Here is a 23,948-nt window from a genome sequence, read left to right on the forward strand (position 1 = left end):
CCAAATAGGTCCTTACTAATGGTTGCACATTATTTTCATGGTTTAACCCACTTGATGAGTAAGATAAGGGTGATTTTTACACTAAGTGATCCTCACAATGGGTCAACCCATTGGAAGAGTTGGATTTCATGTGCACTTACCAAGTGGGAATTATATGTTGGGTGGAACATACCTTGTGGTTCAAAGTGATTGGACTTGAGACCTTTTCTTATTTGTCCAAACACACTAGTTTATTAATTATTTTTATTTTAGGAATTTTTACTGCAAAATTCCTTGCCGGTTGAGATTTTATCAAATAATATTTTGGGAAACTGATATTTTCCAACTAGTGCTTATTCAAAGGAAAAATTACATTCCTATATTTATTTTTCTTTACAAGGTAAAATGTAGAATTATGGGATTATGATATGTGTTTGACATCCAATTCTAGAACAAATAAAAACCAACATTATTATTAGCAAACCAAAAAATACGGTGGGTACAATAATAAAGTATATGGATCCATAAAATATAATATACACCACTTATTAGAATATCCAAATTCAAGTATGGCCAATATGATGATTTAATAGGCCTGATGGTTTGGTGTATACGATTGGATGGTTTGGATGTTATACACATATGTGGTGACCCCACATGTATTGATTTTCACTACTTTTTAATTAAAAATTTAGATAAGGGTATTTTTATAATTTCATTATTCAAAAAGCAACTCCATGAGAATTTCCAAAATGTCCCTGAGAAATTCTACAGTAAATATTCCTTTATTCAAAGCTTTCAAACGTCACGGGGTAAGACCAATCATAGATTCGACCAATCCATTTAATCGTACCAACAGGTGTAAAACCTATGCATAAATCAAGCCCGTGAGTGATCCTAACCCTTCGAATATGGGCTGTTTTGTAACACCCATCCATTTTTTACGAGCCATGGATTAGACGGTTTGCATCATCCAATTGAATTGTTTATTTAAAATCATAAGCAATCCATGACGAGACCCATTGAATAGATGTTTATTTGAAATCGTAAGCAATCCATGATGAATCCATTGACAAGATGTTGACCAATTTTATTTCTTCATTTATGCTTGATTGTCCATTTATCTTGAAACTAATCTGACGGCTAGGATCTTCCGATCGGTGTGATTTTTTGCACTATGCCTTGCCCCACTGGTAGGATTGAAAAGGACCGTCCAGATTGACGTTTGGGATTTCCCCATTATCATTAGAGTAAAATACTAACGCATGGCTAAGAATACAGAGATTACATGGTTTTGGGTCCAGTTACGGATGTTCATGACCATCCCAATAAGAGAGGACTGGACCTAATGGACGGTCCAGACATGTTATGGGGATTCCATACACAGCCCAGTAGATCATTCTCGTATGTATGCGCTACATCCAAACCGTCCAATAGGTTGGTTCCACATGTGGATCCCCTAATGTAAAAGTCAGCCCCATCTGAATCATCAGATCACTATACATTATTTTAAATGGTATGACGCACACGATTAGTGGATGAGACTTATTTTTTCACACGAGTGGATCATCGTGGTGGGTCCGACTTATTGGACGGGTTGGATGTCACATGCACATGACACGTTGGAAGTTATCCGCTGGATGGACGGTAACTTTCGTCCAACATGTTGGATGGGAGATATTCTACACATAGATAGAGATCGAGTGAGTTCCAACAGTGACAGCGGAGGGAAGGAGGGGAGAGATTTACAGCCGTAAATGGAGATGAAAAGTGGGTCATTTACAGTAGATTGGGGCCCACCCTTTCATACTGCGATCTCTTTCATTTCAACTTTCAAGAATCCAATGTCAGAAGAGGATGAACAAGAAATAAAAAAAAATCAGGGAGTGTGGGGTAGGAAAATCCATGCTTCCTGTAGTCTGTTTTCTTGGACTTTTGCTATGATGGATAGGAAGACGACGCTGGAGTTGGGTGGCAACAGGTGATAGGTAGAAAGGCATTTAAGATTCCTCCCAAATTCGATGATTGAACGATCTTTGATCGGAAAAAATTGTATAAAGCCAATGAAATGTTTGTTGGAGGGGAGATGTCATTGACTTGGGTTCTTTTTTTTGTTTCGTCTTTAGCATTGAAAGATTGGAATTTGATGGTGGATTGTTGTTTGCGCGTTTGAATTGTGCATAGCCCAGAAAGGTTTTAGGGTTTTAGAGGTTGGTTTTTTGTTTTCAGGATTTAAATTGAGTTTTGGATCTGGGTTCTTGTTTCCAGGTGCTAAAGGTTATTGATTTTATGAAAATTTTCTAGTTTTTAGAGGCGGGTTTTGGTTTATAGGGCTGAAATCAGAGGAATTAGAAAAGTTCAGTAGTTTTTATAAGTGGGTTTTTGTTTTTAGGGGCTGAAGTTTATTGATTTTATGAAAATTTTCTCTTTTTAGAGGTGGGTTTTGGTTTATAGGGCTGAAATAAGAGGAATTAGAAAACTTTAGTAGTTTTTATAGGTGGGTTTTTGTTTTTAGGGCTGAAATTTAGAGGAATTAGGAAATTTTCTAGTTTTTAGAGGTGGGTTTTGGTTTTCAGGGGCTGAAATTTAGAGAATCCATTAAAAGTTAGTGTAGTACAGAGGTGATTTGGATTCAGGAGCTGAATTTTCAACAATCTATGAAATTTCAGCAGTTTTTAGAGGTGGGTTTTGGGTTTTAGGGGCCGAAATTTAGAGATACTTAACAAAAGATTTACCAGTTTTTTGAGCTGGGTTTATGTTTTAGGGGCTCAAATTAGAGAAGCCATGAAGATATACTAGCTTTTGTAGGTAGATTTTGGTGTTCGGGAGAAGCATGACAATGTCATTCCATGCATTGAATTGCCCATCCCATCTCATGGGCAATATAAACAAGCATAAGACCCAGTTCAAAACCAGGTCTTACAATCAAGGATTCGTTGTAAGATCATCTTCAATTATCTTGTCAACAGATGAGCATGGTAATTTACCTGAATCTAAGATCTTCAACATGGATTCTACTCAGACAGGCACTCAGGCCTCAGCTTCCGTTCTCAAGCAAGCCAATACAATCGGTATCATCGGAGGAGCATCGGCTGATTCTACTCTGAACTTCTTGAAGAAACTTGTTGGCTGGAGCTCAAAATATGGAGAACAGAACCTTCCATTCCTTGTCTGCAGCGATCCAGTGTTAAATAAGGAGCTTTCCTCACGTGAAAAGCTTTCTTTTCCCTACCTCAATTCAAGAAATGCCCGTCACCAGTCAGATCATACAGCTATTGTGGAGAATCTACGACGTAAAAGGGCCTTTCTTGAGCAATCAGGAGCTCGTTGCATTGTTATGCCTTGCCATATCTCGCATTCGTGGCATGGTGAGATTTCAGAGGGCTGTTCCATTCCTTTTCTTCATGTAGGTGAGTGCATCGCCAATGAGCTCAAGGAAGCAAACTTGAAGCCAGTCGAAGCTGGGAGTAGTGTACGAATTGGTGTCCTTGCCACAGATGCAACCCTGGCGGCTGGGTTTTATCAGGAGAAGCTCCAGAATGAGGTATGCCAGTGTCTCTTGCTTTCTAGTTTCATCGTGTTTTTGGATTAATAATCTGGGTGTGAAAGAGCCCTAGAAATAGTTAATTGGCAGAAATGATTTCCTACAACCTAATCAGAAATTTAGATAAATTTTTACTTAATTATTCTTGTAATGATTCAATAGAAGCTATGGAGTTGTACTTAAATGTTCTTCCATCATGAAATTTGCACACTTTGTACTTCTCCCATTAATGATGAGATCTGCTTGACATGTAATTATTTCGTTTTTTATCCATCCAATTAAGACGTCTCTTCCTTTATTGAAATTTCAATTTACATATTGCAAGGAGCTTCTTCTTTTTTGTCTTTTTTCTGTACAGCAACAAAAGTTTTATTCAAGAAAGCAAGATAACAGTAGAAAAGATAAATAAAGTGATTAACCCCTCTTTGGCAAGTGTATTCACCAGCTTGTTTGCTTTTCTCGGCACCAAGGACGACGAGCTCCCAAAGATACAAGTAAAGACATAAATCTCTTGAATGCAAAATTCACGCCTTCAAGTAGCTGATTTATCGCCTGAAACCCACTGAATAATTTGTTGAGAACTTCCTTTAATGCAAGTGGCATTCCAGCTAAATACTTTGCATTATGTAATGAGCGATTGAATAAGAACTAATCTCAGTTCACCTGAAATGACCGCTGTTATCTTCATATCAGCTGATGCATCTATTGAGTGGTATTAATTAATAGTCCATGTGACCACTGAATGATGAATTAATCTCAATTCACCTGAAATGACTGTTTGTATCTTCGTATCAGCTGATACATCTGTTGAACGAGACTTATTTATAGCCCATGTGAGCTTTATTTTACTCTCTTTAGTTTTCGGGACAAGTTTCTAATTGATGCTTAAAAACTTATGTTTTTTACCTTTGGGAATGAAATACAAGCAATTATTACTGTAGGCCCTGTTTGGTAGATGCCTAAAAATGAACTGTTCTCATTTTTGTTTACAGTAATGATGTATTAGAGATCTTGATCTCTGCTACGTAATTACTGTTAACATGAACTCATCATGTATTAGAGATCAAGATCTCTAATACATAATTACTGTTAACTAAAATGAGGTCAGCTTACTTTTAGGTGTCTACCAAACGGGGACCAGAAGCACATGGAGAAATTCAATAAATATTTAGCTAAAAGTAATAAAATTTATTATCTAGTAGAAGTATGTATTGAGCACTTATAATGAAAGGTGAGAATAAATAATATTCTTCTTTTTTTTTTTGAAAGATCATGCTAATTTTATTAAAAGAAAAAGAGGAGAAATCCTCGCAACAATCTACAACAATGAAATCCATAAAGAATTAAGAAAAAAGGAAACAGTGCAAGACATGAAGCGCTTAAAAATCAAAGCCCAAGAAATGGTATCCAATTTCCCGCTCCTGAACACCATCTGGAAGCCTCTGCTATTTCATAACACCTCTCATTTCATTCAGCTCAAATTGACTTTAAGCCTGTAAGGATCGATAGCCTCCATAGTACTCTTTTCTGATCCAAATTAACTCCATGCCATACTAAGAATAACTCCCCTAGCAATCCTGGCATCACCCAACTGCACTGAAAAAGATCGAAGAATCGCTCTCACACCACTTTAACAAAGATGCAATGCAGAAACAAATGGTCCATGGATTCCGCAGCACTAAAACAAATGTTCAGGGGATTCCACAGCAGTAAGACACATAATCCAAACATTGGTAATGAGCATGCCCTTTTTGAATATCAAATACTATCTGTAAAAAAATTGTATTTTATCACCTTTCGAATGTGACTTTCTGTTAATTTATTGGCCTCATCAATGGTGTCTTCAAATATTTGTTTATTTCTTACTGAGTCCTGATTTCTTGATTATGTTCTTGTCATGCTAATCAAAGAACTGTACTTGTTTCATATACTCAATGTACGTGAAATCTCATCTTGAGGTTGGACTTGGCTAAAATAGTAAGCAAAATGTTCTTTTTTTTTTTTTTTTTTTTTTTTTTTGTAGAAAATGTATTACAGGGAAAAATGATTCATTCTCATGGAAATATAAAAAGGGATTCGAGTTAGTAAGTAACAAGAAACTCATCATCATCATCCTCGTGGCCCTGATCCAACTATTTGGGTCGGCTTTAGGAATTTCGTTTAGCCAATCATTCCTACCGAGGACCCTATCTTCAGTAATTGAACAGGCCATCCCTTCTCACCACCTCGATGTAAGTCCTCTTAGACCTTTTCTGGGTCCTCTTTTCAGGTCCTTACTCCTAAATCAATGTTCCACTTCTTAAAGGAGCCTTCTCCCTGAGCGTCATATGCACACCTACTTCAACTTGGGTTACGTGGGTGAGCTATGACTCCATTTTCACCTTCCCCACTCAAAAGAAAAACAATGAATTCACTTTACAAAGTTAAGGGAGCTTTCCTCACACATTTTTTTATATATATAATAATAATAATAATAATAATAATAATAATAATAATAATAATAATAAAGCTTTCCTCACACTTAAATAAAAAAAAATTAAAAAAAAAAAAAAGCTTTCCTTACACTTACCGTAAACCTCAGACCAGAAATCTAAGTCATGAGTCATGACGCTTGGGGTTCTCCTCAACAAAAACCATTTTTTCAAAAGATGAAAATTTATTAGGCTGCAGCCAGAAAAAAAAAAAAAACAAAACAAAAAACAAAATCTAGGAAAAGACTAAAACCAAAAATAAAATACAACAACAAGCAGAACAAATTCTGGAATGTACTGTAGCTATGGCACTGAGTGAAATGCTGAATCTCTGCAAGAGGGTTGCTGACTCCACCCTCGTCTGTACCCATTTTGAGTGGGGTAATTGTTCTCTAACTGAAAGATCATCAAACAGCAAGGCTTCTCTGCTTTCTTTTTTTGCATGTAACTGAACTGCTCCCTAAGATTACTCCCTGGCTGCTTTGGATGACCTAAATTTCTTAGTTCTACTTTCCTACCCATCCATCTCAACATCATCATATTTACCAAAAAAAAAAAAATCATAATAGAATTTTTTTGTTGGAAGAAGAGAAGATCAGCTATTGTTTTTGGAAAGTTAATTGTTAGTTTCGTAAAAAAGAAATCCTTAAAAATCAAGATTTTAAAGAAATAAAATGAAATTACTTAAAAGCATCTCCACTTCTTTAAGTATAGTGGGTGGTCTTTTTCTCCCTCTAAAAGTATATAGGGAATCATCTTTCGGGGTGTCCCCGGAAGGGATCGAGATTTCTTCAATGACGCCTCCCGTCGTCCGGCCAACCGCTATGGACAAAGGACCTCCAACCTTAGTGTCTCGCAGAGCACCGATGCACCCCTATGTCATGTGCGATCTGCAACCTCTGAACATGTCTCATGTGGAAGCCGCGCTTCTGCCCAATGAAGGACGCATGGAATCGGGAAGGGGAGATGAAATCCCTTCTTGGATTTGCAGCAGGAGAGGTCACCTCATGTCTCAGCTCAATTTATTGTCCCAGTTAACGAGATTGAATGAGATATCGGGATGCAATCAAAGCCTCATTCCCCTTTTATCGGAAAACCCTTCTCGTAGCACGCTTAAAGCGATATCTCCTAAGGTCCCAGAAGATCTCCCTACCCAGGTTGAGATCACCTCGAGCCCATTGCTTTTTATGTGTCTGTAGCTGGAAGGTTCGAAAGGAAACCCTTCATTTATGCAGTCCATGTGTCTCTCCCGAGCCCCATCTGAAGACACGGGGCACGGGATTCTTGAACCCACGTAGTTGGAAGGTATAAAAGGAAACTCTTCATGTATGCAGTCCATGTATCCCTCCCGAGCCCCATCTGAAGACATGGGGCACCAGTTTCTTGAACCCATGCTGCTTGGAGGCCACGTTGAACAGATATGTCACGCGGGAAATGTCTCTCACGTGCCGGACGAAGACCCTTCTTTCAAAGAGGTGTCTGACCCCTCTGCAAAGCTCTAGCAAGAAGACCCTCCTAATTTTGATCCCTCGGAAGAAGAATCAAAGGCTAGGGAGGAAGACAGATCCAAAAGCGAATGGACCTCCATCTCATATGATGAGAGTATCCGAGAAGCCACCCCTAGTCTCTCTACCCTGATCGTGTCTGAGGTCTCGAAGGACCCCTTTCTCAATTGTCAGATTGGCCTTGCCGTTTTGGTAGAAGTCTTTAAAACTCCTCCCTCCTCCCCTTCTTCTTTGTCTGTCACCTTTCCCTTCCTTGCAGTGGATATAGGTTCATCTTCTTTGTCTACAGGATCGCCTTCAGTTGGACCTCTAGCTTTGGTTAATATCCAGCATGAACCCCAAGGTGAAGGAGACGAGAGTCAGGTCCAAATGTCGTTTGAGAATGTTCCTCCTCTCAGAATGACTTTCAATTGGGAAAGTTCTTCTCCCCATTAGGGGAAGTGTCTCCTTATGTTATTTCGGCTGAAGTTTTGAAAGGGCTAGTGGAGGCAATCAAAAGAAAATGTTGGATCAGGGATGCAGTTAGACACGTCGGAAGATTGTTGGGGGCAGTGTTTGGAGATACTGATGAGGACTGCATAGCTCTCTTCATGCTAGTGGGCTCATAGAGGCTTCAAAGTGATTGTCGATGGGATATCCCCGATCACAACTCAGAGGTTGTTCTAGCCCAACAGAGAGTTGGCCAGGCTTGGTGTTACTGAATCGGGAGTGACGGAGTTTCACCCCTGAGAGAAAAGAAAGGTAGAGGGGTTAGGTTGGTCCACCAATGAAGATCCTCTCTTGGAATGTGCGAGGTTTGGGCTGCCCTCATAAGAAATCTCAGGTTAAAGAGATGTGCTTCAGATCGAAAGCTCATATTATTGTTTTGCAGCAATCCAAGCTCCAGTCTATGAACAATGGAATCGCTCGATCCATTTAGAGAAGGAAAGGTATCGAGTGGAAGGCCCTAGATGCTTCTGGCACGGCAGGTGGAATTGTGGTGTTGTGGGATCATTCTCTGAGATCCATAGAAGATAGATGGATCGGTGATTTCTCTGTGAATGTGGTTTTCTGTGAATCTTCTATATTCCAGTTGGTGTTCTCTAGAGTTTATGGGCCCTCCACCCCTGCTAATAGGTCGTTGTTTTGGGCGGAATTATCTTTTGTGGAAGGAAAATGGGGGCTGCCTTGGCTATTGGGCGGCAACTTCAATGTGGTGCGCTATATGAAAAGTCGAGCGAATCTAGCATTTTAGCTTCTATGAGACTCTTTGCAGGTTGGGTTGCCACACATGGTCTCCTAGACATCCCAATGGGGACTATTAAATTTTCCTGGTCAAACAACAAGTCTCCTCCTACGATGTCTCTCCTTGATTGTTTCCTTCTCTCCTGAGTGGATTAACCACTTCAATTTCACCCGTCAAAATGGTTTGCCTAAACCTGTGTCCGACCATTGCCCAATCTTGCTCAACACAGATGTCATTAACTAGGGCCCTAAACCCTTCAAGTTCAAGTTAGCGTGGCTGGAGATGGAAGGATTCAGGAAAATGATTTCGGATTGGTGGTCTTCTTTCCAGGTTGTGGTAACTCCCGGTTCTGTGTTGCACAAGAAACTTCAATATCTGGAAGAAAAGCTCAAAGCTTGGCACAGGGAGATCTTCGAAAAGTGGGAGTTAGAAATGGCTTCCATTCTGGCTTCTATCCAGGATTTGGACCTTCTAGAGGAAGTTGGTCAGTTGTCCGAAATAAAGAACGAATCCAGAGCCCTTCTATCCTTGGAATATTGTGCGAGGTTAAAGGAATAGGAGATAAAATGGTGCCAACAGTCTAGAGCTACTTGGCTTAAAGAAGGAGACTGGAACACTAGATTCTTCCATTCCTTCGCTAATGCTAGGCGACGATCTAATGTTGTTTCTTCCATCATGGTCAAAGATGAGCTTCATTCAGATATGAACTCTATTACATCTTTGTCAAGTTTTTTTCCCTGAACTGCTCTTTGCTGACAAGGTGTGCAGACCCTCTTGAGACAATCTCCATTTCAGGTCGTTACCTGATGTGGATGTGGAATTCTTGGAGAGTTCGTTCTGCGAAATATGGTATATCCACTACTAGGTGGTGGAAAAAAATTCCTCCCTCTATCGAGCCTCTTTCCTCTGGAAAGGAATCGCCAAGTCTACCTCGCCTATGTTTGATAGAATCTCCTTTTCCTTCGGTAGATGAGAAAATATTAGATTCTGGTTAGACATTTGAATTGCTAGTCACTCTCTCGTTGAATCTTTTCACACTTTTTTCGCTATCTCCGCCGATCCTAATGCCCTGGTCATGGATTGCTTCAGCCCTTTAGGAAGTGGAGGGTCTGAGTCTCCTCTTCTCCAGTGAAATCTCTCAAAATTTGAATTTCAAGAACTTACTACGCTTGTATCTTTATTGTAGGGCACTCCGTCTCTCATTTAAGCCGAGAGATGCTATTTGTTGGTCGTTATTGCCTTCGGGTCAGTTCTCTGTCAAGTCCTTCTACAAGTCCTTTTTTGCATCCTCTTTTTCCTTCCATTGTCACACCGGTTCTACAAGGTTCCGCTGAAGGTGTCTGCTTTTGGCTACCTCGCAGGAAGAAAAAGAATTCTGACTATTGACAACCTTAGGAAGCATGGGATGTTGATTCCGAATGCGTGCCCTCTGTGTCTCAAAGCTGAAGAATCGATGGACAATCTCCTGTTACACTGCTCCTTCTCATCCGATATCTGGTGGAGCATCCTTAGACTAGCAGGGGTTTCTTGGGTTATGCCTAACTTGATAGGTGATCTTCATTTCGAGTGGCATGTGGATTCTGGTGGAGCCCTAGGTAAAAGAAAATAGATGCTTCAGGAATATTTCAAGCTCAACGGCGGGGGTGTTCTCTAAAGTGCTAATCCTTTTTGGAGACTGGGGCCCCCTAGTTTTGGGGGTTCGGTTTTATTTTTTTGGGTGTCAGGCTGTCGAGGAATAAGTCCTTTCTCTATTTGCGTGTTGTTCTATTCTCCGGTGCTTTCTCTTTCCCGGTTGCTTTGTTTTTTCTGTTTTTGTTCGGTTTGGGTTCTATTGGTCTTTTTCTTTTAATAAAAATATTACCTTTCAAAAAAAAAATAATTTATAGTTTAGTTGGGCCTGTTAGCGATGAGGGGCTTCCAACAATTTTCATTATGCATAATCCTTCAGGAGATTTTAGTTTTACATCCTCACCCCTCATTCAGTTGGTGCATGACTATTAGTGATGCAGGACAATTAACCACTTGCTCTAAAAGCTTGAACTGTTAGAGCATGGTAAATTAATCCATTTATCTCATAGCCCAAGCCCCACATCTCATGGGTTAGGACCTTGGCCGAACCCCCCTCGCGGGCCCCAAATCACATGGGTACCGCCTCACACGGGCCGCCCACTCCGAGTGTGTCCCCACATCCCACAGGCTACCCCACTTAAGCCCGGTGTGAAATGCCCATTAATCACCCTCGGTGAGGAGTCTCGAACACGAGACCTCCCCCATGGGCCCTGCCCACCCCTAGTGTGCCCCCACATCCCACAGGCGACCCCACTCGAGCCCGGTGTGAAAATGCCCATGCATTGATCACTCCCTGTGAGGAGTCTCAAATGCTCTGATACCAATTTGATGAAGGACAATTGATCACTTGTTCTAAAAGCTCGAACTATTAGAGTATGACGAATTAATCCCTTTATCTCATAGCCCAGGCCTCACATCTCATGGGTTAGGACTTCGGCTGAACCCCTCTTGCGGGCCCCAAATCACATGGGTACCACCTCACATGAGCCGCCCACCCCCAGTGTGTCCCTGCATCTCACAGGCTACCCCACTTAAGCCTGGTGTGAAATGCTCATTAATCACCCCCGGTGAGGAGTCTCAAACATGAGACCTCCCCCGTGTGCCCCTGCATCCCACAAGTGACCCCACTCGAGCCCGGTGTGAAAATGCCACTGCATTAATTAAGTTGGCATGTGGGAACTCAAAGATTTTGAAAATACTGGGATGATTTGAAAATAAAAAGAAAATAGCAACTTGCACTTGAAATTTTGTTTCACTATAGTTACTTCTGTTAGATGGAAATGCATTAATTTCATTTCGGCAACTACCAACAAAAAAAAAAAAAAAATCAGCTCCTCAAAATCATGTAGTATTTATTCAAATTTCACACTCTTCTTTTGCTGAGCAGCATAAATCCAACTGTTCGTTGATTATTTGAAATTTTCTCGAGGAAACATCAAATATTTTCAGTTGTAGCTATTTTGCACTGGAAACTTTTTTCCTACTACATCCCAACATAATGTATGGAAGTGTTAGAGATCAATGCACTATCATGATACTTGTAGCTCGGAGGTCATGTGGAAGCCTATATTGGCACATTAACACATGACTCACTGCCGTTGGAAGCCATTACGTTGTTTGTTTGAGGCTTATCCTTTCACTAGTGTTCTCTTGTGCTTGCAATAGTAATTGCTTCTATAACACAAGTGATGCCACCCAAATATCTCAATATGCATTGGAGTCAAAGGGCTGGTTGCCAAGCTACTGGAATTTCTTGGAATTATCTAGGTCTAGAAATCAAGGCATGGATCATCTGCATGTGGGTTTTTTGCATGGGTTTTGATTTGGAGAATATGAACTGCAAAGGACTCGTGGTTATTGGCTGCTTGGAGTGCTAGCGGTATGAGGAAAAATTAGGCATCAAGCATTTCTAAAGGAGATTCGCATGTATAGAATTTTACCTTTCCTAATTTTCTCCATATAGAAATAGTGCAAGGCCAACTCTCATTTGTTTAAGGGTGTGTTTGGTTGCACCAAATTTCATTGAAATATCATGAAAAATTGCACTAAATTCGACTAATTAATCATGAAATTTGGTGCAACCAAACACAACCTAAACTTTTAAGAAAATTTATGTCAATATTGCTTGCCGCTTAAAATGGATTCATCAACTCACTGTTTGAATGTCCATCCATTCTTGTTTATTCTTTCTGCATGAGTCTCCACCTAGTCCTTTCACAGCTTCAGTGCAATATCTGTCTTCTTCTCAAAGCAATGTTTTAAAAACTGTGCTAGAGACTGTCAAACCAGTGAAGTGGGTGGTTTCATCCGATCTGTTTCAACCACTGGTTCAAACTAGTTCAGACCATGAAATGGTTATGATGCCATCATCATCATTATCATCATAGCCTTGTCCCAGTTGTTTAGGGATCATCATAATATTGCGTTGAAATGAATTTTACAATTTCATAGTTCACACTGATTCAAGTGAATGTTTTGTACCGCTTTTTATTTACCAGTTCCTCTCTAATCTGTTACGTTCAGGGGTTCGAGGTCTTGTTACCAGATAAAGCAACCATGGAACACACTGTAATTCCCGCCATAGAAGCATTGAACAGAAAGGACATAGAGGGAGCAACCAATCTCTTAAGAATAGCTCTTCAAGTTCTTCTTGTGAGGGCTGTCAATACCGTCATCCTTGCTTCTGATGACATGCGGAATCTCTTGCCTCAGGATGACCCACTTCTTAAGAAATGTATCAATCCGATGGATGCTTTGGCCAGGTCAACTATAAAGTGGGCCCAGTCCACTGAAAAGGTATAGAGGAATACTTGAATAAGGTGACATACCTTTGGGCATTCTTGGGGATTAGTTATGGGCAAAATGCTGCATTTTGCCCTCCATAGCTGTGGAAGTTTGTTACCATGGTAGAAAGAATCTACATGTTGACAGATTTGGTATATAAACTGCCAATCTGTATGCATTTATCCTCATATAAATGAAAGCTATCTGTAAGCCCAAAAGGCCATAACATTATCTGAACTGTGATTTATCTGGTTTTCCATTGGGAACATCTTTTTTAAAAAGATGGCAGTTGGAGAAAGATAGCTGCCAATTAATTATCGTGATAGCCAATCATCATCATCACTATTTAAGCCTTAATACCAATTAATTGGGATCAGCTACATGAATCCTGTTAGGCTATTCCACTTGATCAAGGGCCATACCTTGAGTTAGAACATAGGTCATCAAGTCTTTTTTTTACTGCCCCCCACCATGTCCTTTTAGGCCTTCCCCTTACCTTTTTAGAGCCTTTAACTTGTACTAACTTGCTACTTAATTGTGCACTTCTTCGTCTCCATTGCATATGACCAAATTATCCAAGTCTACTTTCCTCATCTTATTACCTAGGTTATATTCCCAACTTCTTAAATGATTCATTTCTGATTATATCCTTGTCTTGCCACTCATCGAGCTCAACATCCTCTTTTCAGCTACTGTCATCCAATGAACTTGTTGTTCCTTTACCACCCAACATTCTATCCCATAAAATGCGGCTAGTCTTATAGCTGTCCTATAAAATTTCCCTTTCTGTTTGGGTGGCACACAACAATCACACTTCAGAGGCACATCTCCATTTCTTCAACCCTGCTTGAATACCATGGGCAACATCCTTCTCAATGTGTCCTTTTTCATGCATTATCGATGCAAGATATCAAAGTGGTTATTTTTGGGAAACTTCTTGGTCAGCAATCTTAAATAATTCCTCATTTCTACTCCTATTGTTACTAAAATTGCACTCCGTATGGGCTATTTTAGTCCGATTAATTTTAAGTCATTCAGATTCTAAAGCACCCCTCAGTAAGTCTAGCTTTGGGTTTACACTCTCCCTCATCTTGTCGACCAAAACAACATCAGAATTTGAAGTGGTTTCTGATGACAGATAAATGGATGGTTGGTACTGAAAAGTAGTGCTCCAATGATTCAAAGTAAGGTTATGTTTGTGTTCGGCATTGGATTGCATCATAATATTCAGACAAAGTGGAAACGTCCAAGTCGCAATTACCTCAGCATTCATATTGAGGGACTTGGTTCCAAATTTGCAGTTATGTTAGTTTCAAATTGGACTAGGAAGGATTGAGGGCTACTTATGTTGAATGCTGTGAAACACAATTTTCGTCATTCCTCTTGATAAAACTGAATGTTGGCGATTCAACTCGCACATCCAACACAGCTTAAAAGAATTTTCATTGGATGCACTTTTGTCATCACTAGTCAGTATGGTGAAGAAAACAGGTATTTGAGGGGTAAAAGAACAAAGAAATATAGAAGAGAGTAAACAAGGAATGGCATGCAAAAGCATGCTAAACGCAGAAGAATGTTATAGAAGTATCAGATTGCATTGCATTCATATAAGATACTATTATGGAATGAGAATTATCGGTATAATAAATGCTCCATGGTCATATCCAACTATGGATTGACGATTCGCCTGAGTCAACTCGGACTAGTCAGGACTAGTGTGGATCAGTACTGCGAGACAAATCACTGAGCCTAAAAACCATGTAGCCAGCTATGGAAATTTCCTTCAAATTCAAATAACCCAGATTGCTCTTCTTCAGTGATATCATGGCAGTGGTGAATAGGAAATGACAATACCTCAAACAAGGAAATGAGATTTTTTTTCTTTTTCTTTTTTCTTTTGGGCCAATGAGGTATTGTCATTTCCTGGCATGCATCAATCATGATTTACCCTATTGATGGTAGTTGATTTTGCTAGTCCATTAGTCTTAGCATGTTGCCCATTTGATCATCCAATCAAACCACCTGGTGTGGAACTTGGATCTGCCAGGTATATATGCACTGGATTTTGAGAACAATGGTACAGTTGGCTGGACAATAATGCATAAGATTGCAGGTGAATATTTGTTATCTAACAAAGTGATATGCAATGCTGTTGTTTGGACCATATCATGCACTAAGTCACTAACGAATATGGTACCAGAACTAAGTCTCCCTAAGAAACAATAAGGATGATGTTTTAGATAGACTATTGTTGAAGGGCCTGTTTGGATCCATCCCAAAAATGCAAATTGGGATTGAAATGATAAAGGGAGACTGAAATTCATATTTGTGCATGGTTTTTGTTGAGGTTTTAACATGTCCTACCATCTGCATTTTGGGGGATGAGCCAAACAGCCCGGCTTCCCCAATTCAAGGACATGAGAGAGCCGTGCGTGATCTGGGGTACATCCAAATAATTTGTTGGAGTACAATAATAGGCAAAATAAAAAATAAAAAATAAAAAAAATCTAGCTAGTCAAGGAATGTTTGTTATGGCGTGAATGAAGTTTTATGATTTGATTTTCTCAGCATTTTTGGTTGTTGTCAACATTCATAAAAGACTAAATTGAAAACTGTAAGGGTCCAATTGGATACCACCAAATAAGTTACTTTAAATTTTAAAAAATAAAAAATAAAAAACATTTACGTACAACCATAGATAAGTAAGTTTGGTTTATGATCAATTATAAGTAGCTTTTTTTTATTATTATTTAAAGTTACTTAATCACTTCAGTTTAATAAGTAGAAATCAAGATAAACTACTCAAGGAATAAGCAACTTAAGTAACTAATGATCCAAACGCCCCGTAAGAGGCTGGGAAAAAAAAAACCAACTAAAGGCATTTTACGTTATCTGCAAATTTGATCAATCCCAAGAATGATTGCTAACATAAACGCGGATTGGAAAATTTCACATCAATAACTTTGTCCGTCGCCTGCAGTCATCCGAAGCTAAAGTGTGCCTGCAAGGTTTCTCTGGCCAACTAATGATCAACCCATGTAACCTTTTTTTCCCATAATCCCAAAGCTGCACACACGTGTAAGAGATCCAAGCCATTCATCTGGGTGAACCCCAGTGTAGATCCACTGGCCCAAAAGTAGGCTGACCGCAATCACGTGTGCTCTTCAAAAGGAATCTGTGGTATAAAAATGATCTACAGTCCTCACCAGTGTGCATGATCAGTCCACCAGATGAGTGGGCCAGCCTTATTTTAAGGCTGGTGACTCAACACAGGCAACCCACATGATGAGCAGTACCACAAGCATTTCTCTTTTCCCATTTATCAAAATTTAATCCCATGCACAAAGAACACATTTCCTCTATATGTGAGTGTCCTTTCCTCAGCTCTCATACACCATACATGGCCTTGCAGCTCCAACATCCCTTTCATCCCAGCTGATTCCCACACAAACTTGAACAGCCCAAGAGCTCTATCCAACTGCTTTATTCCATTCCACAGCATCTTCTCACCATCTGATGTCAAAACCTTCCCGATGCACAAGCAAAAGCTACCACTCCCTCTCCCATAAACTCCCCCACAAACCTCCACTTCAACATCTCTAACACTCCCATATAAATAATACAACAGGAGTGTGAACAAACACTTAGATGAGTGGCCCAACGTCTGTGTAAGCTTCTTTTGCACTAGCCGTTCTTGGTGCCGCGCCTCCCTGTAACCGATATCTCTCTCTACCAAGACTTCCTTGATCTGATACAACCCTTCTCTCATTGCTTCGAGCTTCGTCACATGATCAGTCAACCTCTTCTCGGGTCTCAAACACTTTATGAGATCATCGAACATCTCTAGAATGTCGCCCCATTTGCGAGAGGGTGGTGAATCGGCCACCCTTGTAGAGGCCAGCCGCATCCATGAAGGTGAGTCAGATTCAGAGGAGGAATAGGCACTCTCAGCCAAGAAACATACACAGCTCGAGATTATTTGATCTCCCATCTGCAATCTGGCTGTCAGTGGATGACAATGCAAGGCACCCATTTCTGATTTCAGATTGTTTAGTATCTCCTCGAGGACACCCCGCCATATGTGATGCTGCGTGACCTGTGGGCATATCCTCAGACGCACTGACTTCCTTTGTTGGGCAGAGACGTTAAGAAAATCGCATACTTTGGTGAGAGAATTTAGTGTTAGAGATTCTCTTTCATTTGGTTTACCAAAACAAGCATTGGGTATGGCTGGTGCCGATGATGTTGCCTTCCTCAGTGCTTGCTGCAATGAAGGAGCCCCTATAAAGGCCCTGGCAAGTGACTTGAACGTCTGCATCTCCTGATCAATCTGATCATCTATGAAGGTTGAACAATCTTCGATATTTGTGAGCCTTCCATCGATTCGGTCCACATTTTTCAATATGTGGGCCGACTTTACTAATTTGGGGTAGGCCCTTTCATACCATTTTGATGGCTGGAGCTCGTCATCGAGTTCTTCTGAGTAGTGGTAGAAAAATGCATTTCGATGTCGAGCTGGGTTGTACTTCTTCGGAAGAGACTTTACTCCATGCAGTAGGTGCCACATAATCACCTGATCAGAGAACAAGATCTCTAATTTCTTCAATGGAGAGTGCCCAAAATCTTAGTCTTAATAAGCCTGCCATGCATTCAACGATTAACAGTGGTTAGAGAAAACAAGCAATACCAACATTCAAAAATTAAAACAATAAAACCCACCACAATGATCATATCTAAGAGCTCATAAGAAGGTCCGAACACTCAAAAACTAAACATCGGCATCCTCATGCCAATCAATGATGGTTACGTTCAAACTAGTTCAGACCATGAAATGGTTATGATGCCATCATCATCATTATCATCATAGCCTTGTCCCAGTTGTTTAGGGATCATCATAATATTGCGTTGAAATGAATTTTACAATTTCATAGTTCACACTGATTCAAGTGAATGTTTTGTACCGCTTTTTATTTACCAGTTCCTCTCTAATCTGTTACGTTCAGGGGTTCGAGGTCTTGTTACCAGATAAAGCAACCATGGAACACACTGTAATTCCCGCCATAGAAGCATTGAACAGAAAGGACATAGAGGGAGCAACCAATCTCTTAAGAATAGCTCTTCAAGTTCTTCTTGTGAGGGCTGTCAATACCGTCATCCTTGCTTCTGATGACATGCGGAATCTCTTGCCTCAGGATGACCCACTTCTTAAGAAATGTATCAATCCGATGGATGCTTTGGCCAGGTCAACTATAAAGTGGGCCCAGTCCACTGAAAAGGTATAGAGGAATACTTGAATAAGGTGACATACCTTTGGGCATTCTTGGGGATTAGTTATGGGCAAAATGCTGCATTTTGCCCTCCATAGCTGTGGAAGTTTGTTACCATGGTAGAAAGAATCTACATGTTGACAGATTTGGTATATAAACTGCCAATCTGTATGCATTTATCCTCATATAAATGAAAGCTATCTGTAAGCCCAAAAGGCCATAACATTATCTGAACTGTGATTTATCTGGTTTTCCATTGGGAACATCTTTTTTAAAAAGATGGCAGTTGGAGAAAGATAGCTGCCAATTAATTATCGTGATAGCCAATCATCATCATCACTATTTAAGCCTTAATACCAATTAATTGGGATCAGCTACATGAATCCTGTTAGGCTATTCCACTTGATCAAGGGCCATACCTTGAGTTAGAACATAGGTCATCAAGTCTTTTTTTTACTGCCCCCCACCATGTCCTTTTAGGCCTTCCCCTTACCTTTTTAGAGCCTTTAACTTGTACTAACTTGCTACTTAATTGTGCACTTCTTCGTCTCCATTGCATATGACCAAATTATCCAAGTCTACTTTCCTCATCTTATTACCTAGGTTATATTCCCAACTTCTTAAATGATTCATTTCTGATTATATCCTTGTCTTGCCACTCATCGAGCTCAACATCCTCTTTTCAGCTACTGTCATCCAATGAACTTGTTGTTCCTTTACCACCCAACATTCTATCCCATAAAATGCGGCTAGTCTTATAGCTGTCCTATAAAATTTCCCTTTCTGTTTGGGTGGCACACAACAATCACACTTCAGAGGCACATCTCCATTTCTTCAACCCTGCTTGAATACCATGGGCAACATCCTTCTCAATGTGTCCTTTTTCATGCATTATCGATGCAAGATATCAAAGTGGTTATTTTTGGGAAACTTCTTGGTCAGCAATCTTAAATAATTCCTCATTTCTACTCCTATTGTTACTAAAATTGCACTCCGTATGGGCTATTTTAGTCCGATTAATTTTAAGTCATTCAGATTCTAAAGCACCCCTCAGTAAGTCTAGCTTTGGGTTTACACTCTCCCTCATCTTGTCGACCAAAACAACATCAGAATTTGAAGTGGTTTCTGATGACAGATAAATGGATGGTTGGTACTGAAAAGTAGTGCTCCAATGATTCAAAGTAAGGTTATGTTTGTGTTCGGCATTGGATTGCATCATAATATTCAGACAAAGTGGAAACGTCCAAGTCGCAATTACCTCAGCATTCATATTGAGGGACTTGGTTCCAAATTTGCAGTTATGTTAGTTTCAAATTGGACTAGGAAGGATTGAGGGCTACTTATGTTGAATGCTGTGAAACACAATTTTCGTCATTCCTCTTGATAAAACTGAATGTTGGCGATTCAACTCGCACATCCAACACAGCTTAAAAGAATTTTCATTGGATGCACTTTTGTCATCACTAGTCAGTATGGTGAAGAAAACAGGTATTTGAGGGGTAAAAGAACAAAGAAATATAGAAGAGAGTAAACAAGGAATGGCATGCAAAAGCATGCTAAACGCAGAAGAATGTTATAGAAGTATCAGATTGCATTGCATTCATATAAGATACTATTATGGAATGAGAATTATCGGTATAATAAATGCTCCATGGTCATATCCAACTATGGATTGACGATTCGCCTGAGTCAACTCGGACTAGTCAGGACTAGTGTGGATCAGTACTGCGAGACAAATCACTGAGCCTAAAAACCATGTAGCCAGCTATGGAAATTTCCTTCAAATTCAAATAACCCAGATTGCTCTTCTTCAGTGATATCATGGCAGTGGTGAATAGGAAATGACAATACCTCAAACAAGGAAATGAGATTTTTTTTCTTTTTCTTTTTTCTTTTGGGCCAATGAGGTATTGTCATTTCCTGGCATGCATCAATCATGATTTACCCTATTGATGGTAGTTGATTTTGCTAGTCCATTAGTCTTAGCATGTTGCCCATTTGATCATCCAATCAAACCACCTGGTGTGGAACTTGGATCTGCCAGGTATATATGCACTGGATTTTGAGAACAATGGTACAGTTGGCTGGACAATAATGCATAAGATTGCAGGTGAATATTTGTTATCTAACAAAGTGATATGCAATGCTGTTGTTTGGACCATATCATGCACTAAGTCACTAACGAATATGGTACCAGAACTAAGTCTCCCTAAGAAACAATAAGGATGATGTTTTAGATAGACTATTGTTGAAGGGCCTGTTTGGATCCATCCCAAAAATGCAAATTGGGATTGAAATGATAAAGGGAGACTGAAATTCATATTTGTGCATGGTTTTTGTTGAGGTTTTAACATGTCCTACCATCTGCATTTTGGGGGATGAGCCAAACAGCCCGGCTTCCCCAATTCAAGGACATGAGAGAGCCGTGCGTGATCTGGGGTACATCCAAATAATTTGTTGGAGTACAATAATAGGCAAAATAAAAAATAAAAAATAAAAAAAATCTAGCTAGTCAAGGAATGTTTGTTATGGCGTGAATGAAGTTTTATGATTTGATTTTCTCAGCATTTTTGGTTGTTGTCAACATTCATAAAAGACTAAATTGAAAACTGTAAGGGTCCAATTGGATACCACCAAATAAGTTACTTTAAATTTTAAAAAATAAAAAATAAAAAACATTTACGTACAACCATAGATAAGTAAGTTTGGTTTATGATCAATTATAAGTAGCTTTTTTTTATTATTATTTAAAGTTACTTAATCACTTCAGTTTAATAAGTAGAAATCAAGATAAACTACTCAAGGAATAAGCAACTTAAGTAACTAATGATCCAAACGCCCCGTAAGAGGCTGGGAAAAAAAAAACCAACTAAAGGCATTTTACGTTATCTGCAAATTTGATCAATCCCAAGAATGATTGCTAACATAAACGCGGATTGGAAAATTTCACATCAATAACTTTGTCCGTCGCCTGCAGTCATCCGAAGCTAAAGTGTGCCTGCAAGGTTTCTCTGGCCAACTAATGATCAACCCATGTAACCTTTTTTTCCCATAATCCCAAAGCTGCACACACGTGTAAGAGATCCAAGCCATTCATCTGGGTGAACCCCAGTGTAGATCCACTGGCCCAAAAGTAGGCTGACCGCAATCACGTGTGCTCTTCAAAAGGAATCTGTGGTATAAAAATGATCTACAGTCCTCACCAGTGTGCATGATCAGTCCACCAGATGAGTGGGCCAGCCTTATTTTAAGGCTGGTGACTCAACACAGGCAACCCACATGATGAGCAGTACCACAAGCATTTCTCTTTTCCCATTTATCAAAATTTAATCCCATGCACAAAGAACACATTTCCTCTATATGTGAGTGTCCTTTCCTCAGCTCTCATACACCATACATGGCCTTGCAGCTCCAACATCCCTTTCATCCCAGCTGATTCCCACACAAACTTGAACAGCCCAAGAGCTCTATCCAACTGCTTTATTCCATTCCACAGCATCTTCTCACCATCTGATGTCAAAACCTTCCCGATGCACAAGCAAAAGCTACCACTCCCTCTCCCATAAACTCCCCCACAAACCTCCACTTCAACATCTCTAACACTCCCATATAAATAATACAACAGGAGTGTGAACAAACACTTAGATGAGTGGCCCAACGTCTGTGTAAGCTTCTTTTGCACTAGCCGTTCTTGGTGCCGCGCCTCCCTGTAACCGATATCTCTCTCTACCAAGACTTCCTTGATCTGATACAACCCTTCTCTCATTGCTTCGAGCTTCGTCACATGATCAGTCAACCTCTTCTCGGGTCTCAAACACTTTATGAGATCATCGAACATCTCTAGAATGTCGCCCCATTTGCGAGAGGGTGGTGAATCGGCCACCCTTGTAGAGGCCAGCCGCATCCATGAAGGTGAGTCAGATTCAGAGGAGGAATAGGCACTCTCAGCCAAGAAACATACACAGCTCGAGATTATTTGATCTCCCATCTGCAATCTGGCTGTCAGTGGATGACAATGCAAGGCACCCATTTCTGATTTCAGATTGTTTAGTATCTCCTCGAGGACACCCCGCCATATGTGATGCTGCGTGACCTGTGGGCATATCCTCAGACGCACTGACTTCCTTTGTTGGGCAGAGACGTTAAGAAAATCGCATACTTTGGTGAGAGAATTTAGTGTTAGAGATTCTCTTTCATTTGGTTTACCAAAACAAGCATTGGGTATGGCTGGTGCCGATGATGTTGCCTTCCTCAGTGCTTGCTGCAATGAAGGAGCCCCTATAAAGGCCCTGGCAAGTGACTTGAACGTCTGCATCTCCTGATCAATCTGATCATCTATGAAGGTTGAACAATCTTCGATATTTGTGAGCCTTCCATCGATTCGGTCCACATTTTTCAATATGTGGGCCGACTTTACTAATTTGGGGTAGGCCCTTTCATACCATTTTGATGGCTGGAGCTCGTCATCGAGTTCTTCTGAGTAGTGGTAGAAAAATGCATTTCGATGTCGAGCTGGGTTGTACTTCTTCGGAAGAGACTTTACTCCATGCAGTAGGTGCCACATAATCACCTGATCAGAGAACAAGATCTCTAATTTCTTCAATGGAGAGTGCCCAAAATCTTAGTCTTAATAAGCCTGCCATGCATTCAACGATTAACAGTGGTTAGAGAAAACAAGCAATACCAACATTCAAAAATTAAAACAATAAAACCCACCACAATGATCATATCTAAGAGCTCATAAGAAGGTCCGAACACTCAAAAACTAAACATCGGCATCCTCATTCCAATCAATGATGGTTACGTTCAAATAGAAGGTAGAACGCATGGCGCGGTTCTGGCTATTGTATGCGGTGTTATTCATGTGCCCAGATTCCAATCAGGCATTTCTTCACACATCTAGTGTGCATAACCCAAACGCCTAGGCTGCATTCCAATGCTCAATTAAACTGAATTGCAATATCTCAATTCATGGAAATAACACAAGTGGGGGTAGTCCAAATAGAAATTCAGCTTGTTTAAACTCCAACTTGAAGTGCATGGAATTACAATCAGCAGTCAATTATCACCTTGAATTAAAATGGCCCACCTCAATTTTGGCCATTTCCATTATAACTAATAATCCATGTATTGCAAATCGGTCAAACTGAGCATCTAAACACACCCTTTCAAACACATCTAAGGGGCCGTTTGGATGCCTGTAACTTGTGTAAAATGTAAGAAAGTAACGGGTGACTTTCTTACAGTTTGTGTTTGGGGGAGAAATGTTACAGGTAACAAAGTCTCAACCTGTAACTTTCTATCAGGTAAGATTGCAAGTAATGTAACAGAGGAATTAGGTGTTTTCCAAGTCACAGGTTACTTTGTTACAGGCAACGGCTATCCATTTCGAAATTGGAAAAGGGAGGTGGAAACGCAGCTGCATTGAAAGTGCACCTACCTGCTCTGACCCAACGTCTCCTTCTCTGTCTCTCAGCGTCTCCTTCCCTCTCTCTCTCTCTCTCTCTCTCTCTCAGCGTCTCCTTCCGTCTCTCTGCTCATTTTTTTTCTTTTGCGTTAGTGCGGAACGGACGTGAATTAGATACTGACAGGTTGAGTAGCGAG

General features: G+C 40.2%; 3 protein-coding genes across 5 annotated transcripts; 1 reads left to right on the forward strand and 2 right to left on the reverse strand.

The window, feature by feature from the left end:
• Positions 1-1,720: 1,720 nt before the first annotated feature.
• LOC131223223 (uncharacterized) lies at positions 1,721-13,306 on the forward strand. Its single transcript, XM_058218549.1, has 2 exons — positions 1,721-3,523; positions 12,817-13,306. Exons 1-2 carry the CDS (start codon positions 2,813-2,815, stop codon positions 13,093-13,095), a joined length of 990 nt encoding a protein of 329 aa, XP_058074532.1. The 5' UTR covers positions 1,721-2,812; the 3' UTR covers positions 13,096-13,306.
• LOC131223222 (uncharacterized) lies at positions 4,758-17,783 on the reverse strand. Of its 3 annotated transcripts, XM_058218547.1 has the most exons (3): positions 16,284-17,783; positions 16,031-16,143; positions 4,758-5,119 (listed from the first exon to the last, which is right to left on the reverse strand). In XM_058218547.1, the coding sequence occupies exon 1, from the start codon at positions 17,642-17,644 to the stop codon at positions 16,400-16,402; it is 1,245 nt and encodes a 414-aa protein (XP_058074530.1). In that variant the 5' UTR covers positions 17,645-17,783; the 3' UTR covers positions 4,758-5,119; positions 16,031-16,143; positions 16,284-16,399. The 3 variants fall into 3 exon arrangements, with proteins under 3 accessions (XP_058074530.1, XP_058074531.1, XP_058074529.1); XM_058218548.1 differs by lacking the exon at positions 16,031-16,143; XM_058218546.1 differs by having other exon boundaries at positions 16,031-17,783.
• Positions 17,784-21,663: 3,880 nt separating this feature from the next.
• On the reverse strand, positions 21,664-22,908 carry LOC131224159 (uncharacterized). Its single transcript, XM_058219702.1, has one exon. The coding sequence runs from the start codon at positions 22,906-22,908 to the stop codon at positions 21,664-21,666; it is 1,245 nt and encodes a 414-aa protein (XP_058075685.1).
• Positions 22,909-23,948: the final 1,040 nt, after the last annotated feature.

Source organism: Magnolia sinica, chromosome 13 (assembly GCF_029962835.1).
Source record: "Magnolia sinica isolate HGM2019 chromosome 13, MsV1, whole genome shotgun sequence".
Classification (NCBI taxonomy): Eukaryota; Viridiplantae; Streptophyta; class Magnoliopsida; order Magnoliales; family Magnoliaceae; genus Magnolia; species Magnolia sinica.